This window comes from Sciurus carolinensis, chromosome 8 (assembly GCF_902686445.1).
Source record: "Sciurus carolinensis chromosome 8, mSciCar1.2, whole genome shotgun sequence".
NCBI lineage: Eukaryota > Metazoa > Chordata > Mammalia > Rodentia > Sciuridae > Sciurus > Sciurus carolinensis.
In genome coordinates, this window is record NC_062220.1 from 121,626,868 (window position 1) to 121,644,610 (window position 17,743).

At 50.2% G+C, this 17,743-nt stretch overlaps 4 protein-coding genes across 4 annotated transcripts; 1 reads left to right on the plus strand and 3 right to left on the minus strand.

Annotated features, from left to right (window-relative positions):
• Positions 1-1,127: 1,127 nt before the first annotated feature.
• Sdf2l1 (stromal cell derived factor 2 like 1) lies at positions 1,128-3,184 on the minus strand. Its single transcript, XM_047561761.1, has 3 exons — positions 2,944-3,184; positions 2,361-2,557; positions 1,128-1,543 (listed from the first exon to the last, which is right to left on the minus strand). Exons 1-3 carry the CDS (start codon positions 3,128-3,130, stop codon positions 1,262-1,264), a joined length of 666 nt encoding a protein of 221 aa, XP_047417717.1. The 5' UTR covers positions 3,131-3,184; the 3' UTR covers positions 1,128-1,261.
• Positions 3,185-8,694: 5,510 nt separating this feature from the next.
• LOC124991548 (coiled-coil domain-containing protein 116-like) lies at positions 8,695-10,113 on the minus strand. Its single transcript, XM_047562209.1, has one exon. The coding sequence runs from the start codon at positions 9,948-9,950 to the stop codon at positions 8,895-8,897; it is 1,056 nt and encodes a 351-aa protein (XP_047418165.1). The 5' UTR covers positions 9,951-10,113; the 3' UTR covers positions 8,695-8,894.
• Positions 10,114-10,518: 405 nt separating this feature from the next.
• Positions 10,519-15,283, minus strand: LOC124991546 (coiled-coil domain-containing protein 116-like). Its single transcript, XM_047562208.1, has 5 exons — positions 15,227-15,283; positions 13,953-14,085; positions 13,110-13,241; positions 11,741-12,295; positions 10,519-11,633 (listed from the first exon to the last, which is right to left on the minus strand). The coding sequence occupies exons 3-5, from the start codon at positions 13,179-13,181 to the stop codon at positions 10,671-10,673; spliced, it is 1,590 nt and encodes a 529-aa protein (XP_047418164.1). The 5' UTR covers positions 13,182-13,241; positions 13,953-14,085; positions 15,227-15,283; the 3' UTR covers positions 10,519-10,670.
• Positions 15,284-15,810: 527 nt separating this feature from the next.
• Positions 15,811-17,743, plus strand: Ydjc (YdjC chitooligosaccharide deacetylase homolog). Its single transcript, XM_047561700.1, is given in 6 exon segments — positions 15,811-15,992; positions 16,079-16,238; positions 16,437-16,536; positions 16,616-16,793; positions 16,977-17,290; positions 17,293-17,743. Coding segments are annotated over 6 exon segments (1,002 nt in total). The 5' UTR covers positions 15,811-15,828; the 3' UTR covers positions 17,379-17,743.

A 17,743-nucleotide genomic window follows, 5' to 3' on the forward strand; every position in this document is an offset into this window, starting at 1 on the left:
AGCATTTGCCCCAGCTTTTAATTGCAATACTCTGAAAAAATTATGCCTCCTCTTCCAGGAAGACTTCTCAGATATCTGCAAATAACTATTCTTTTTGGCTACATTCCCTTGAGATATCTTTTGAAGATCTGTTCTTTGAGAACTTGGAAAGTAATGGTGGGGATTGATATGCTACATGCCTGGGTAGGCTCAGAGGATGGGTGGGGTGCCATTTGCACTATAAGGGAGAACTGGGCATGGTGACTGCATGCCTACAATCCCAGCAACTCAGGAGTTTGAGGCAGGAGGATCACAGGTTTGAGGCCAGCCTGGCACCTTAGTGAGAGTGTTTCAAAATTAAAAAAAAAAAAAAAATTTATATATATATATATATATATATATAGAGAGAGAGAGAGAGAGAGAGAGAGCACCCTGTGTTCAATCCCCAGTACCAAAACAGAGGGAAAAAAAGAGAGAAAGAAAGAAGAAAAGAAAAGGAAAAGAAAGAGAAAGAAAAGAAAAGAAAAAGAAAGAAAGAGTAAAGGAGCCTGTGATGCTACTTTCCATCAAACAGGCAGAGTTCCCACCTGGTTTTTGATCAAAGACAGATGTAAAGACTGCCACAACTGCCAGGAGAATGGGGTCCTCAACTGCAAGGAATGAGGGGGCTGAATAGCTTGAGCCCCATCCCAGCTGGCACTCATTCTACCATGGAGCCCAAACAATAGGAAAGTTCTTTAAACTCAGTGGCTGGAGAACTAAGTCACTTGCTATCAGACCATCTAAAGGTAGATAGAAGAGCTAATTGCTCAGGGTAGAACACCAAAAAGGTTTGGACAGCTAGGTGTGGTGGTACACACCTGTAATTCCAGTGATTGAGGAGGTTGAGGCAGGAGGATCCATCACAAGTTCAAGGATAGCTTCAGCAACTTAGTGAGACAGTAAGCAACTTAGCGAGACCATAAGCAACTTAGTGAGACCCTGTCTCAAAATAAAAAAAAAAAATTTTAAAGGCTAGGGATGTTGATCAGTGGCTAAGTGCCCTGGGTTCAGTGCCTGGTTTGGACATGTTCAACAGCCAGACTGGGCTGGTGGAAGAGAAGGTGAACTGGATCAGGGATGACTGGTACTTCCTGATCACCTCCAGGCTCACAACAAACACAATGACAGACCAACATTCTTTAATCACAAAGGCACTTGAGGACCCCTACAAACCCAGTCTCTACTGAGAGTGGCTGTGCAATTGCCCCACCCTGCCACCCTCCATTCATCCATCCATGGCTCAGAGTTCATCATGACCTGCAGAGGGCTCCACACTAGGCTTGATGAAGATGCCTTCCATGGCCTTCCATGTATTGTGTGTGTTGGCACTGGGCATGCCATGCACCTCATGTTGCCCACGGATGGGACTCCCATACTGCTCACCAGTGACCGACAGGAACACAGAGGTGCCAACGTGCTGGAAGCGCACAGCAGCCTCCCGCTCCCAGTGCTGCCCGGAGCAGCGCACTGTCCACAGGTCCAGGTCGTCACCCTCACCGTCTTCCCCAAAGGCACTCACCTCCTATGGGTGTGGGGACAGTGGTCACCACAGAGGGTATAGAGTCCCTTGATACTGATTGCCTGGCAGCAATACTTGCACCCAGTGCACTGGTCCTTTGATCCTTACTCTGCACTTTCCTGAGCCTCAGTTTGCACAGTTACTAAGTGGGACAGCAGGATATCCCCCCAGAACCCCCTCCACTACAAATAGATACCCTGTTGCTCTGTAGTGACCACTGGCACCCATGGGGCTAAGGCCTCCTCCAAGTTCTCCCAGTTCTAGGCTCTCTGAAGTCCAATCCTTCAGGCTGACAGTCAAGGTCTCTATCTCCAACTTTTTCTTCCACAAACCCCTAAACCACCCTCAATTCCATCTCAACTCCCCAAAGTTACAATGACCTCTATGCCTTAGCATAAGCTCTTTCACAGGCCTGGGAAGCCCCTCTTCTTCCCTATGGGGAATAGAGGACTCCTAATAGTCCTTCCAAGCCCAGCCCTGAGTTTCTTCTACCCTGCCGAGTTTCCTATTCTTCACTGCAAAGGCTGTGTGGATGCCCCTCCAGAGTTCCACTAGTCCCTAAAAGAGGACACGCATCTCTCTTCCTATTGTATCTGCTAGGCTGGGAGATCCTGGGGGTAGACTCTGGCAGTCATTTCTGTGTCCCCAGAGGGGGCACTCAGTAAACATTTCTGAATTGAAATTCCCATTTCACAGAAGCTGAGGTTCAGAGCTGGTGAGAAGAAAAGTCTCGAATTGGGACCCAAGTCTCTGTCCCCCGCCCTTCACACCAAGCCAGGAACTTCTCCTGGGGAAGGGGAGTGTCAAGGAGGGTGATTACCTGGTTATTAGACAGTGGCGACAAGAAGTGGTGAGTATGCAGGTTCTTGCCGGTGAGCACGTGCGTGAGTCGCACAGCCTGGCCGCAGCGTACCGGGATCCCGCGCGGGCACCCGCCCTCCGAGCCGCCACGGATCCTCCAGTAGCTATTGGCGTCGTCCGATGCCTCCACACCGGTCACGGACTGTTGGCCGCTACCTGAGGAGTGACATCCCACCCAATCCCAGGGTGCTTATCAATCGCAGAACTAACAACAATTGCCCTTGTCACCACAGTTTTCCCCAAGACTCCAACTCTGGGATCGGTTCACCCAACGGTTCACCCCCAGCTCCCAGCTCCGACTCCTGCCTGACCCTCCACGTCCTTCGACAGAATCAACAGTTTCCTGTTGATTCTCCCCGCCCCCAATATCCAAACGACCCTCTCAAAGTCCCAGTCCTAAACTCTCGAGGGCCCCAACGACTCTAGACCCCCAGGCACCTAGTTCCCTGACGACCCATAGACCCCTATGACCAACTGGTTTCCAAACCCTTAACTCCGAGCCTCCGCCCCCTGGCTCTTCCCCAGTGGTTGGCCTCACGCACCAGATCCGTATTTAATGTCGTGTGAGTGCAGTCGCACCCTGTGGTGCGTGTTGAGCAGCTTCAGCACAGACCCGCAGGTCACTAGCCCCTCGCTGGTTTTGGAAGTGTCACCGTCAGGCACCAAGAGTACCAGCAGCAGTCCCAGAAGCGCCGGTCCGGCAGCCTTCCCGCAGCCCGCGCTCCACATCTCGCCCCGGCCGGGCTCCAGCCGCTCGGGACCCTGAGCTGCTTCCGTCCCCTCCTCAGGCCAATCCGGCTCTGACAGCGCCCGCTCACAGCAGCCAATCGTCATCCCGCGCGGCGCTCCTCCTGTATTGCCATTGGGTCGGCTTAAAAGGGACCCACCCCTAGCTTTCCAGAGAAGTCGCTGGGATGGGGCCGGAGACACGAGGAGAGTTTTGATTGGTCCACACTTCCGAGGGCTCACCAATGAATGTCAAGTGACAGACGGCTGCGGCGCCCAGCGATAAGAAAGCACAGGGTAGCACGGGTGAGGGCTCTTACCGAGTCCTGCGACCGCTGAGCCTCTGAACACCCTTCTGTGGGTCCTAAGACCCTACCCATATATGTTCAAGAAGCACCTTGATCCTGGGCCTCTGAGACCTCAGTCGTGTAACTCTCCCCTCGAACCTTGGGTTTGCAACTGTAGGATATTGAAGTTGCTGGGTCACTAGATTTTGTCGCCCTAAAGTGAACTGATCATAGAGTTAACTGAATCCCCTGGTACGTTAGTCCCCGAACTCAGGAATTAATTCCCCAGCCATTCAGTTATGGCCCCCTCTCGGACTGTGTCACCTCAGTCCCCGGATCCTGGGACTTCTGAATTTTTCACTCAACCATTTGATTGCTTCGGTAAGAGAACTCAGAGTTACTGGGGACATACAGCAGCAGAGGGCAGCAGGGAGCTGGAGTTGAGGATAACGGCAAATTTTCAACACAAAGTCCCAAAGCTGTCTTAGGAAACGACAACCCAGGGAGAAAGGGACTGTGGGAAGAAAGCCTGGGTGACTGTGTGTCCCAGGTCTCCTTGATATGAGTGGGTTTCAGTCATGCTGCCACATTTCAGTTCAATCTTCAAGGGAGGAAAATGTATGCCACAGTTTATTTATTCATTCGTGGAAATTTCTTACAATGATTTTGATTCCAATCCTGTGCTGGAGGTCATAGAGGAACTGACTCTGGGCTACATTACCCAAGAGGCTGACTGAGGCATGCACTTGGGGCACTAGCGAAGCAGCAATTAAAGTTCATATTTAATTAACTCATTCGGAATTTTGAATTCAGAAAAAAAAGAGTAAAGTCCTTTGGCGGGGGTGGACTATTAGGGATTGAACCCAGAGGCACTTTACCACAGAGATATATCCCCAACCCTTTAAAAAAAAAAAATTTGAGACAGGGTCTTGGCAAGTTGCTAAGTTCTCCAGGCTGACCATAGGGAATCCTCCTGCCTCTATCTCCCAGGTGCCTGGGATTACAGGCATGCCTGGCAAGTCTTTCCTAATGAAAGTAACAGCTGGGTGAAGTGATGCATGCCTTTAATCCAGGTAACTCAGAGAGGCTGAAGGAGGAGGATCTTAAGTTCAAAGCCAGCCTCAACAACTTAGTAAGAACCTGTCTCAAAATAAAAAAATAGAAAGGGTTGAGGATATGGCTCAGTAGTAAAGCACCTCTGGGTTCAATCCTCAGCACCCACACCCCCAAAAAATGACAGCAACATGATTTTAGGCTTTGTCAGTTCGTTTATTTTTTTGTGACACTGGGGATTGAACTCAGGGCCTTGCCCATGCTAGGCAAACACTCTACACTTAACTATATTCCCTGATCAAGTAAGGGTTTGCAATGTTTAATATTATTTTTATTTTGAATAACTTATGGAATAAGGCACCTTGATATTTTTGGCATTTAGAGTGTCTAAATGACTAAAGGTCTGCTCTGGACTTGGCAGACCCTGTACTTGAGGAGCCTCCCGTCCAGGGTAGAGGGACAACAGTACAATTTGAGAGGCAATGAAAATGTTCTTCTGGACATGTCCACAGGCATCTCAAAGTTAACAAGTACAAAGCAGAATTCTGGTCTCTTCCCTCAAGCTGCTCATCCTCTGGGCTTCTGAGTCTTAGGAAATAGCATCTCCATTTACTAATTGCTCAAGACTGAAACTTTGAATTCTTTGATTCTTTCTTTACCTCACTCCTTACATCTAATTCAATAAGTGTTGATGGCTCTGACTCCAAGACGCATTTCAAGGCATCTCTCTCGAAACCTCCATCCAAGCTACCCCATTTCCCCCTCTAACAAGTATCTTCTACCACTTTCTATTAGAGCTCCCTGCTTCCACTACACTAGTCCCTCCACAGTATTATCTACAAAGGAAAAATGTGAAAGCCTTAAACAGATTATGTCCCAGTAGCTCAGGAGGCTGAGGTAGGAGAATTGCAAGTTCAAGGCCAACCTCAACAACTTAGCAAGACCCTGAGCAACTTAGGGAGATCCTGTCTCTAAATAAAATATAAAAAAGGGTTGGGGATGTGGTTCAGTGGTTAAGCACCCCGGGTTCAATCCCTGGTACCAATAAAAAAGAAAACAGATTATGCCAGTCCTCTGCTGAAAGCCACCAATGGTTTCTCAGTTGCACTTAGGACACAAGAATGGCCATCCTTCTGACAGGCAGAAACAGGATTCCAAGTAAGCTCTGTCAAAGTTGTCAGAATCGAAATGAAGTAACTTGCAATGTCCTAACCAAAAAACATAAATAAAACTAGGAGGCTAGGAAGTAGGGGATCTCATGCAGGCTTGATAATAAGAACTATCATAAAAGACAGAACCACAATTTTGCATAAAGACCACCACAACCTTACACAAAAATACTTCTGTGAGGATGTCTGCCTAGCAACTGTCTGTTTAATCTTAGACCAGTGTGTCTCTTGTTATTGGTGCTTATATTAAAAAATTATTGTTTCGGGCTGGGGAGATAGCTCAGTTGGTAGAGTGCTTGCCTTGCAAGCACAAGGCCCTGGGTTCAATCCCCAGCACAGCAAAAAAAAAAAAAAAAAAAAAAAAATGTTTCAAAAGAGCACATATAATTCTCATTTTGACTTTATTATTATTTTAAGACAGGTTCTCATATGTTGCCCAGGCTGGTGTTGAACTCCTAGACTCAAGTGATCCTTTTGCCTCGGTCTCCCCACTTCAGGGACTACTGGTGTACTACCACTCCTGAATCTCATTTCACCTTAAAAGCTTCCCTTTGCCTCAATCTCCTCGAGTATACTCATAGTTTACTATGACACACATATTTCCCTTGCAATGCTCTGCAATTCCCAAATCAATATAGTGGGGTTTTTTGTGAATCTGATTATCATTTAAATTATTAGCCATACCCAAGAACAGAGTGCAGTGGGCCAAGGTACTTCTCCACTGACTCTTGTGTGGCCTCCTGGCTTCTCATAGCTCTTCTTCTGCCTCCCCCTGCAGAAAAATGTTCCCTGTCTTATCCTATGGCCCAGGGTTAATCATAGCATCTTCAGTACCTTTCAATCAGAGTTTGTCTTCAGGTTCAGATTCTCAAGAGAAAATCTGATTGGCTCAGCTTGTGTCCAGAGACTGTTTGAGATGCATCAAGCCATGGAGGGGAGGAAAAGTGGTAGCTAGTCTCCAAATATGACCACAAACAATTCCTCCCATCTCAAAGTTGGGAGTATAACTTATAAAGCTTGTCCAACATGTGTGAGTCTAGTTTCCAATCCTGGTACCACAAAATAAAAAATTCCTCTCATCCTTGTAAGCAAAGGAGACAGAGTCCATTCCCCCTCCCATTGAATCTGGGCAGGCACTGTGATTTTCTTTGACCAACAGAATGCCAAAAAGGTCATAGCAACTCCAGTGGTTGCTGCTTCTTCCTTCTAGAAAGTCATTGTGTCGTCATGCTGTAAGGAAGTGCAGGCTAGACTACTGCATGGTGAGAGGCTACAAGGAGAGAGACCCTGAAGGGAAAGAACCCATTTGGAATGTCTCAGTTCCCAGATGAAAGCAGTCACATGAACAACTTCAGTCTATCATGTCAATCCCAATGCCATGATAAATTATCTTTTGTTTGAAGCTATTTAAACCTAGGGATATTTTATACACAGCAAGAGATAACTGAAACAGGCTAAGGACACGTGTCTCTAGTAAAATGTACCAATAGTTTCCAAAAGTACTGCTCCAATTCTTTACAGGAACATGTGCCTCTGAGGTTGGGATGAGGCCATGTTCTCATCTTCCTTGATGATGTGGCAGTAGGACCCGAGAAGTGAATGGGAATCACAGCACCTGCTGCCTCTTGGAGCCTGAAGGCTTTCTTCTTGGATCCTTTTTACTGATAGGTTTCTTGAGTCTGGACAGGTATATACTACTCTATAGCATCCATATTTGTTAGCAATCAGCCAAACTTTGTAGATTAGTGATATGCCAATGGGGCCAATCAACTGTGGTCAAGTGGATGCAATAATGTAACAAAACGGATGTGGTGGCAGTGGTGGTTGGCCTTAGGGAATAGGCACTGAGTCAAGCATATGCCCTAAAATATCTCTGCCACAAGAGTTCTGTGGAAAAATGGGTCCCTGATCTACCCACTTCAGGATCTTAGTCTACTGAATTATAGGGTGTGGATGTGACTGATGTCCAAGAGGACTCCCCTGCCAGACTCTAGAGGAAGCCCTTTAAGTTGCTGTATCTTCACATATGGGCCCTTGGATACCTGAGCATAGTCAAGTTTGGCTGAGCAAGCCTGGCCTCTATGTTTTGAGGGGTGGGGTATACAGGGAGGGGCAAAACAGACCTACCACACTTCCCACAATGGCAACCTGGACAAGAAAAATATAGTGTAGAGACTTTACACATTCTTTTGTCTAGAGGGGAGAGACTGAGTTGTTCTTTGGATGAAAGTAGGCAGAGGGAAGGGAGATGCTTTGCTGAAAGCACAAGACAGCGAGAAATTCCAGGAGAACCTTGGAGAGGAAACTTGCCAATCACAGCAAGAACCATGCCCTATGCAGACAATCCACAGCCCAGTTGACCAGCAATTACCACCACATGACCTGACATGGAAACTCCAAATTTTCTGAAGTTGGAGTTGGAAAATACAAATTAGAGATACAGGTAGCCGTGAGCATAGTAGGAGAGGGTGAGAGTGCATGTTCTTTGGCTGCAATGTGAGGCTGTGGCATATCAAAGCAAGGAGGGAGTTACCCCGGGCAGAGAAAGTTTCTTAAAAGCAGAAGCCATGAAGCACAAGGGCCATGACTGAGGGGTGACCAGGAGTCCTAAGAGAAAATTGCAGACTAGAGTTGAGAAGAGTCACACAACAAAGCAGGCAGAAAGTACAAGGAGGCTGGTCACAGGAGAGGAGAGCACTATAAGGCAGAACACATAAGGTTCCCAGAGTCAAGAGTGATACTAGCTTTCATGAAGGATAGCTGCAGCCAGAGCTGGTCCACCCTAAAGGTGCTACTAAAGGGCAGGTACAGCTGGGCATGGTGGTACACACCTGTAATTCCAGCAGCTTGGGAGGCTGAGGCAGGAGGAGCACAAGTTCAAAGCCAGCCTCAGCAACTTAGTGAAGTCCTAAGAAACTCAGTGAAACCCTGTCTCAAAATAAAAAAATAAAACGGGATGGGGATGTGGCTCAATGGTAAATCTCCTTGAAGATTAAAAAAAAAAAAAAAAAAAAAAAAGAGGCAGGTGCAAAGAAGGAAAGGAAGGGAGGCAGAAATATCAGGATGAGAAATGAACATATTTATTTAAACATATTTCTCTCATTGGCTCCCCTGAGAGTGTCAGCAGAACTTCTCATCGGGATTCAGCCCATCCTGACTCTTACTCAGGGCAGGGGCCAGTTGAGCAGAAAGTCAATCCAAAGGAGGAGGAGGAGGAGCTGGGAATGGAGCACTCGGTGTGGCTTATGGGGAAGGACATCATGTGGGATCACTGTGGCCCATGTCCACAGAGTAGTTAATGGTTGTTTCCAATCCAGGCTTAGGGAACCTCTGGGACTCACTCTCAGACACAGAGTAGTGTTCATCCTCATCCTTGTCCTCATAACTGCCCTCATCCTCATCACTGCCATCATACTCATACTTGTCCTCATCACTGCCCTCATACTCATACTTGTCCTCATCGCTGCCCTCATAATCATACTTGTCCTCATCACTGCCCTCATCCTCGGCCTTGTCCTCATCACTGCCCTTAACCTTGTCCTTGTCCTCATCACTGCCCTTATCCTTGTCCTCGCCACTGCTGTTAGTGTCCTCAATGTTCACCATTTCCTTGGACTTGAGAGGACTGAAATCTATGCTGGCGGTGGATGACACAGACAGCTTGGGCTCTGATAGGCTTGTGGGTATCTTCCCCTCTTCTGTAGTAGGCTCCTGAGTGCTGTGTAGCTGCTGGATTGACAGCTCAGTGTTGAGGGAAGGGCCAGGTTCCATGGCCTGGTCCTGGTCCTGGGCCTGGTCCTCGTCAGTTACTGACTCAGGTTGCATGGTGGGTTGTGCAGTGAGGGGCACTATGTTGTGCCGGGAGGGGCCAAGATGGTGGGAGGCACTGACCTGGGAAGCACCAAGCTGGGAGGTGCCACTGGGATGGTGGGCTCCCAGCCTCGAGGCCTGCCTTGAGGCCTGCTGTACCAAATGGTCCTCCTCCAGTTTGTGCAGCAGGCAGCTCCAGTCAATCTTTGAGGACAGGCGGATATGGGAACCCTTCACCTTCTTGAAACCCAGGAAAAGGTCCATGAGTGTCTCAGTGACTGGGAAGGAGATGAAGCCAAGCTGCTTATTGAGGTTGTTCTCAAACTTGTACTTGCAGATGAGCAAGGAGACTGCCTGCTCAACCAAGAAATTGATGAGCTCCTCGTACCAGGGGTTGGAGAGATGGGACATGCTGGACTTGGATGAAATGGAAGGTAGCGGCTTCTTCTTCGTGAACTTGGCACTGGGGCTCTGTGTGGCAGCCAAGGAGGGAAAAGGAGACATGTCACATCTTGTTGGTCTTATCTCTCCTGTTGCCCCGTGACACCCATCACATCTGCTGCACCCTCCTTGGCAGCCCACCAGCCCTGCCTGTCACAAATAAAGAAGCCATACTTGTCACAGTAAGGGTATAACCCTACCACATTTTCTGTGCTGTGACCCTCAATAGCCAACCCTCATGCTCATTTTACCTGCCTCACCTATTAGGCCTGGAGCAAGGCCAGTGACCTCAGTTAGAGTAAGCAAACGTGAGCCTCAAAAACCTGGGCTTCTATAAGCTCATGCTGCAGCCCATGTTCGGAGGGAAGCATGCCTGGACCTTGGTGAAGGAGGGATTAGGGCACTGCTAGAAACCCACCAGGGTAAAGCCACCTATGTTGTCCACATAGTCCTCCTGGGCAATTTTGCCTAAGCAGAGAGAGAGACTGGAGAGTCCTGCAGTTGAATTAGAGGGAACTAGATTGTAGGATACAGGTCCCCACTCTGGGCAAAGGCTGCTGTCTGGAAGGAACAAGACTCTCCCATATAGAGGACCTCCAAGATTCACAAACATTAAAAAAAATACCCAGGATAAAAAATAGCCTTTATTCATCTCTGACAACTCTTAGTAGTAGCTAGGCCAGGACTCCTGGTATTCAAGCAGCTTGTACTATGCCCAGCAGGTTTCCATAATGCAGGTCAAGAAAGACCTTAATCTTGGGCACCTGCCAGTAACAGTGGCTGCTAGAAATGGTGGGTGATGGGGCCCTTGCCCTTCAAATTTGTCCCCAAGGCTCCCTGCCCCACTCTTGAGGGGGTCACCTTCGGACACAGTGAAGCAGAAGGGGAGATCATGGGGAGAAGGTAGGAGGAAAGAGGGTGGAAGGAGGCATGTGGAGGTGGGACTGGTCCTCTGAGGCAACTCTGACTAGAGGCCAACTCTACTGTGATCCCAGGTGCAGGCAGGGTGAGGTGCAAGCCATGCCAGGGCTGGGCTTTCTGGCTGGAGGTCCAGGACACAGGTGTTTTCTGTAATTTGGGATCTGAGTCAGGGGCTCCCTGCCTGGGGTGAAGTGAGGGGCTAGGAACATTGGTCTCTTCTGTGTGTTTCACCTTGAGCCTGAATTTGGTGGCCACCTGGGCACTGGACACTGGGGGGGAGCCCCGTCTGGCCTTGATTTTTCTGGGAATTATCTTGGGGTTGGAAGCTGTAGTGAGAAGGGAATCACAGGGTTCCCCTCTCCCAGTGGGTGTGACCATCTTGGAGTCTTGTGGCAGCAAGTTAAACGACAATGCTGGGTTGGGATCGTAGTTGGCAGGGAAGAGAGGGCAGCCATCTGGGCGGCGGGCACCACTGAGCTTGTCCACAGCCTGGTTGACCACAGTCTGCAGAGCAGGAAAAAGGTGGTGCTTAGCTAGGAAGTCCAGGGTGCAATGGGGCTCACGGAGTGAACAGTAACCAGGCAATTCAAAGGATGCTGGCTGGCTCAGCAAAGATTTCATCTCCTTGTGGAACTCTCGTTTGAGGAAAAACAGCTCTCGTTCTCCAGGTCCCATCTCTGATGCTTCAGGAGTTCCTGAGTTGGAGCCCAGTAGCCCTGAGAACCAAGACAAGGGCTGTTCCCGGGTCCACTGGCTGCTTGTCTGGCTATCCAGTGAGTCCCACAGCAGGGAGTCCCTCTGGGAACAGGGCTGACTCAGTCCTTTCTGCAGAGAAAGACAGGGATTCTGAGAGGTGTCCAGGAGCAGCCAAGCGGGCTTGGCCCAGGCCTGTTCATCCCCCATACTAGCCCCAGGCATGGCCCCCAGCTCACCCCTTTCTTCTCCAACCGCAGCAGTCGCTTGAGGTTTTTCTCCAGTAGCAGTTTGTCCTTCATGGGTGGCAGTGAACCTAAGCCTTGAGTACCCAGGTCACTCTTCCAGCTGTGGGAGCCCAGACAGCCAGCTGTGATGCTGCTATGGGAGTCAGACATGGAGCTGGAACAAGATGGGTAATTGTTGGGGCGTCCAGTACAGAGGCTGGGCTGAGCACGGTGTCGGTGCACAGTGCTGAAGCTGGGTCGCACACGTGTCTGCCGCCTACCACTTGGAACCTCAATTGGGTCCTTGACCTCTACCAGTGGCACCCCAGCCTCTGTCTTCATGGAAGCCATGCGCTCTGTTGCCTCCTCTACCACGGTCTGTAGGCTGTCCAGCACCTGGCCCTCAGTCAGGAAATCCAGGAAGCTACCAAAAGCCTGAGGGCCCTTAGCAGTTTGGCGGTGGCCCCGGTATGCTGAGTTGCCATCCATTGATGGTGGGTGGGGCATACGACCCAGTCTGGAGGCTGACCCCATTTCTGGCAACAGTGACTTCTTGGGTGGCTGCACCTAAGCAGACAAGCTTTTCACAGTGTGCAGGATGCCCTGCAGGGGAGGGAGGTCCCTGTCCTAAGATGCTGCTAGGAGGCTGGGTGGAGATTGAGCAGTGGAAGAAATTAGTTTTGTTTTTTGTTTTTGGTGGTACTGGGGATTGAACCCAGGGTCTTGAGTTTGTGAGGCAAGAGCTCCACCACTGAACTAAATCCAAAGCCTGGGAATTGCATTTTAGAATATCCTAATTCTGGGTTTGGACCCTGGCTCTGCCATCTTCAGGCTGTGTGACAGTGTCCACAATAGCGCCTTTTGAGGTTCAATCTCCACTTTGCTGACGAGGATCTATTTAGGATTGCCCTGAAATGTTCCCCAAACCTACATTTCACATACATAGGACCAGGTGAAAGCCCACTTCTACTCTTACGGACGGTGTGATTGGGCAAATCATAAAACCCCTCTGACTCTGTGGTTCTGAATCTCTCCAAGGAGCAAGCCGTTCCTGTCTCCACTGCTGTGCCGCAGGGAACACCTGAGGTCCTGAGCCCTGCCCTACCTGTGGCTGCTTCTCTAACTTGAGTACTGGACCCTGAGATGACTCCAAGCTCATACTCAGAGTTCCTAGTTAATCCGAGTCCCTCTTGTGTCACTGGAGTCAGGGGACATAGGGAATGAAATCAAGGGAGATCAGGGCCCAGCAAGGGGTCGTAGGAGAGAGGTCAAACCTATAATAAGGACTTCACTAAGAGGACCAGAGAGGAGATCAATAGGAAACGAGAAAGAGTATTAGTGGTCCATGGCATCAGGGTCGGATCCTGCTAGGCTCACTTACCCGAGCTATGTATGTGCTGTGGCCAGCCTCATCGTCCGCCAGGTAGCCTGAGTGGTGGCGGCAGCTGGCCATAATATGAGCAGTCAAGCCCTCTGTCTGCCTTCTCTCTTCAGTTCCACAACAGATTCCACTCTGCGGAACGCGGGAAAATAGTGTAAGAGTCGTGAGGGTCCGTCCAGGTCTCACGAGTCCAAGTCTCTTTCCGTCCGTACTCCACTATGTCAGTGGCCCTGTGGTCCGCGGGTACCTCGCTTCCCGCACTCTGTTGTCCTTCATGCGTCCAACCCTTCCTCTGCCCTGAGCTCTCTAAGAGTCCGAGAACTGCCCCATTTGGAGTCGTCGGGGATCCCCGGGGGCGTTCGTATCCTGTCTCAGTGGTCTCTGGGTCTGGTGTGTCCGATCCTCTCTCCTCCTAGACCCGGGGCCTCCCAGCGTCCGCCCCAGGCTCATGATCAACCCGCTCACCAGAGACCCTACCTCAACTAGCTTGTGCTATCTTCGCGCACTTAAGAACCGCCTCACAATGAGCTGGAGTAGCAGGGAGGCCTCCCCGCTTGGTTATTTAAATTCCGCCTCCTGATTGGTTAGCAACTGTCCTCTCGCTCACTTGCTTCACCCGACACAATGGTTGGGGCGGGGCCACGTTGACTCCGCCCCCACTGCGCCAGGCTCTTGTTTGTTTCACGTTCACAATCGCCCGCGACCTCAGTCGGTGGCTGTGCGTGCATTCTGCTCTCTGGCCGGAGGAGCTCTGAAGCTAGGGGCTCGGATCCTTGATCCTAAGCTGCCCCAAGGGGAGCTTAAGGGCAAAAGCCATGGCCTCCAACCTCAACACAAACACACCTTCAGTTCCTCCCTGGTAGTTGCACAGCCCTCATCTTCCTGCTTTTATTTCTTCTTTCCAGGGGCCTGCTCCCGTCGCCCAGTGTAAATGACCACAGCGTCCCGTCCGTTTGAACCCTCTTCTGCAGTTTCCCTGAGAACAGAGGAAAGAGTCCCAGTTCTCAGTTACAGACCTGGCCAGCTTCAATTCCTGGCTCTGCTGTTTCTTGAGGGTGTTACTCAACCTATCCTTGCCTGTAAATGGGCTTGAACGTCTTTCCACGTAGGAGTATAGGGATTACATAAAATCTTCATGCAACACCCTTGACACCCTAAGAGAGAGACCCTATGTAATACTACAATGTTCTCTCTCCTTTCCCCTTCTGACCACCACCCCCAACAGATTCACCGCAAACCCCATGCCAGATTCTACCACACCATGTAGTTACTTGTCTACCAAATGGTGCTCCTTTGGGGTAGGAGCTGAAACAGTCCCCCCTAATCTCTAATACTTCCAGTGCCTGGCACCCAGAAGATTCTGAACAAATGTCATCTTCCTCTTTACAACGTCAGGCTATATATCAAGAGCTTGGTTGAAGGGTTTTTTGAGTCCTCCAATACTTACAAGGCCCCATGAGATATTATTTGTTATTCTCAAGTTCTACTCTACCTTCTCTTCTTCTGACCTAGGAGGTGAAGACAGGACTGAAAGGGCCAGAGCAGGCCTAGGTGTAGGCCCAGAGCTGCAGAGACCAGTCCCAGATTCACTACTCAAGGACCATACCTCCCCTCTCTGACCCTCAATTTCCTTATCTATAAAAATGAATGACATTACCAATCTCAAAGACAAATACCATAATTTCCATAGAGAAAAAAAAAATCGACAGTAGCATTAAAATGAAAACTCTGGTTGTCACCATGATAACTAGTGACATAGTCATTAAAGTGAAGTAATAAATGTAAAAGTTGTAACTTTGGACAGAACTCCAGAGAGACACAGAGGCTAATGTTTCTCAAATGAAGTCATTATTATGGCATACATGTTCATTTTCTTGTTGTTTAGAGCTTTTATGAAGAAAAAGTCTCTTAGAAAAAAAAGTAAAGGACAATAGGCAATTTGAAAAGGAAGTCAAATAGCTAATAACACCAAAATTGTTCACAGGCACTGCTATAAAAACAAAAAGAAAAAAGAAAAATATTACAAGAATGCAGTAGCATCGATGTGATCATCTTTGGATGGTGAAGTGAAATTGGGTGCATTTATTTGCTTAGAGAAAATACTAGAAATACATTACCCAGAAAGTTAGCAATGGTGACCTCTGGAAAGAGTACAGGAGTTTTTTTCTTTTCCTTTCTTTCTCCCACCACCCCTTTCATTTCCGTTCTTTCTCTTTTCTGTTGCTATTTCTAAAAAAATCATTTCTCAACGTTCACCTTTTACTTTCCTCTCTTTTTTGGTACTGGGGATTGAACCTAGAGGAGCTTAACCACTGAGTCACTTCCTCAGCCCTTTTTATTTTGAGACAGAGTCTTACTAAGTTGCTTAGGGCCTCACTAAATTGCTGAGGCTGGCTTTAAATTTGCAATCCTCCTGCTTCAGCCTCCCGAGTTGCTAGGATTACAGGCCTGCAATTCGGCGCCCTGCTCGACGTTCACTTTTGCGGTCAAGGAAAGTTTTTCCTGGTGCAATAAATGCAGCCTTGAACTAGTTAAGGCAGAGCACAGTCGGCCGAGTGGTTGCACAGCCAACTAGGAACCACTAGGTGGCGAGAACAAAGGCGAAGTGCAGTCGCCTCTAGGCGTGTGCGTCGGGGCGGGGTCTCGGGCAGCGTTCTTGGGCGGGGCCTGAGCTGTCTAGACCACCCCCTCACGTCTCCTTCAAAGGTTTGAGGCTGACATGGCCGGTCCGCGCGTGCGGCTGGTAGTCACCGCCGACGATTTTGGTTACTGTCCGCGGCGCGATGAGGGCATCGTGGAGGCCTTCCTGGCAGGGACTGTGACCAGCGTGTCCTTGCTGGTCAACGGCGCGGCCGCGGAGAGCGCGGCGGAGCTGGCCCGCAGGTGAGGGCGGCCCCCTGCAGGATTCGGCGGGTTTGGGGATGCCATTGCCCCTCGGCTTCAGGGCTTAGATACTGCTCCGCCTACAGGCACAGCATCCCAACGGGCCTCCACGCCAACCTGTCCGAAGGTCGACCCGTAGGCCCAGCCCGCCAAGGCGCCTCGTCGCTGCTCAGCCGCGAAGGCTTCTTTCTGGGCAAGATGGGATTCCGGGAGGCGGTAGCTGCAGGAGACGTGGCTTTGCCCCAGGTGCGGAGGCGCGGCTGCAGGAGGATACTCGCGTTGACCCCTAAGCTGAGCCGGAAGATACCGTGAAGTTGTTAGGGGCAGGAGCGGGTGCAAGATACTTCCTTCATTCAAACACTGGAGCAGTCACACAGTTGTACAAGAAGGGAATCTTCTGTAGCTGCTCCCTGAAGCTCAAGTTGTCTATGCTTCTCTTTCCAGGTGCGGGAAGAGCTAGAGGCCCAACTAAGCCGCTTCCGGGAATTGCTGGGCAGGGCCCCTACACACGTAGATGGGCATCAGCATGTGCACGTACTCCCAGGTTCGTGGGTTCATGCTCCCAGGTTGGGTGGCGTGCTCCCAGGTGAGGAGACTCCTCTCTGAGCCAGCTTCCTCAGCAGGCGTGTGTCAGGTGTTTGCCGAGTCGCTGCAGGCTTATGGGGTGCGTTTCACACGACTACCGCTGGAACGTGGTGTGAGCGGTTGCGCGTGGCTGGAAGACCCAGCACGTGCCTTCGCCTGCACAGTGGAGCAAGATGCCAGGGCAGCTGTGGGCCCTTTCTCCCGTCATGGCCTATGGTGAGCACCAACTCCCAACCCCGACCCTATCCCCAGGGTCTCACCTGTCCAGCTTGTGTCCCTTTTTCACGTGGAAAAAGGTCAGGCATTGATTTGTTGCCCCACTCTAGTTCCTTCCCGCCCTGACCCCTGACTAGCCTTCAGGGTCTTCCTGCTCTGCCATTGATGCCCCAGCACCTACAGGTGGACGGACGCCTTCGTGGGCCTGAGCACTTGCGGCCGACACATGTCTGCTCACCGCGTGCTGGGGGCGTTGGCAAGAGCCCTGGAAGGTATCCCGGCAGACCACGCCCTGACAGCCGAGCTGATGGCACACCCTGGTTACCCCAGTGTGCCTCCAGCCGGGGGCTGTGGTGAGGGCCCAGATGCTTTCTCCTGCTCTTGGGAGCGGCTGCATGAATTGCGGGTCCTCACAGCGCCCACCCTGCGGGCCCAGCTTGCCCAAGATGGTGTGCAGCTCTGCGCCCTTGACGACCTGGACTCCAAGAGACCCCAGGAGTCCCCTGCGAGGCCACTCTGGAACCCTTCTTGGAGCCTTACCCCACCCTAACGCCTGACAGCGAGCCAAGCACTAATGCCCCTTAGTGTGAAGGAAAGGGGCCAGAATAAGCTCTGGCACAGCCTGGGGCAGGAACCCACTTCCCACAGTGAAACACTGCCAGCTCTGTGCCCAGGTCATAGCTCAGAGTGACAGCCAGGTATTAGGCAGCCACTCTTGGCTGCAAGCAGACCCAGCCAATGACATCTGGGCCTGCAGAACATTTGGTGACAATTCACAATGCAATGTAAATACCTGATTGTTCAGGGGCAATGGACAGGAATTGGCATGTAAATAAAATATGTGTCTTTCAGATTTGGGTGGTTTATAAGCAGTGCTCATGAAACCACAGAAAAAAGAATAGACATGGCAACTCCTCTGTGGCCCAGACCAAGTCAATATTCCAGAAAGA

Bases quoted from the DNA above. Each gene is read 5' to 3' on its own strand.
- LOC124991546 (XM_047562208.1), bottom strand. From the start codon at position 13,181: ATGGCCAGCTGCCGCCACCACTCAGGCTACCTGGCGGACGATGAGGCT. The intron at 12,296-13,109 runs GTAAGTGAGCCT...TTGTCTGCTTAG, and splicing joins ACAGCACATACATAGCTCGG to GTGCAGCCACCCAAGAAGTC. The intron at 11,634-11,740 runs GTGAGCTGGGGG...CTTTCTCTGCAG, and splicing joins TGCGGTTGGAGAAGAAAGGG to AAAGGACTGAGTCAGCCCTG.
- Sdf2l1 (XM_047561761.1), bottom strand. From the start codon at position 3,130: ATGTGGAGCGCGGGCTGCGGGAAGGCTGCCGGACCGGCGCTTCTGGGA. The intron at 2,558-2,943 runs GTGCGTGAGGCC...GTCACTCCTCAG, and splicing joins CGACATTAAATACGGATCTG to GTAGCGGCCAACAGTCCGTG. The intron at 1,544-2,360 runs GTAATCACCCTC...CCACACCCATAG, and splicing joins CGCCACTGTCTAATAACCAG to GAGGTGAGTGCCTTTGGGGA.
- LOC124991548 (XM_047562209.1), bottom strand. From the start codon at position 9,950: ATGTCTCCTTTTCCCTCCTTGGCTGCCACACAGAGCCCCAGTGCCAAG.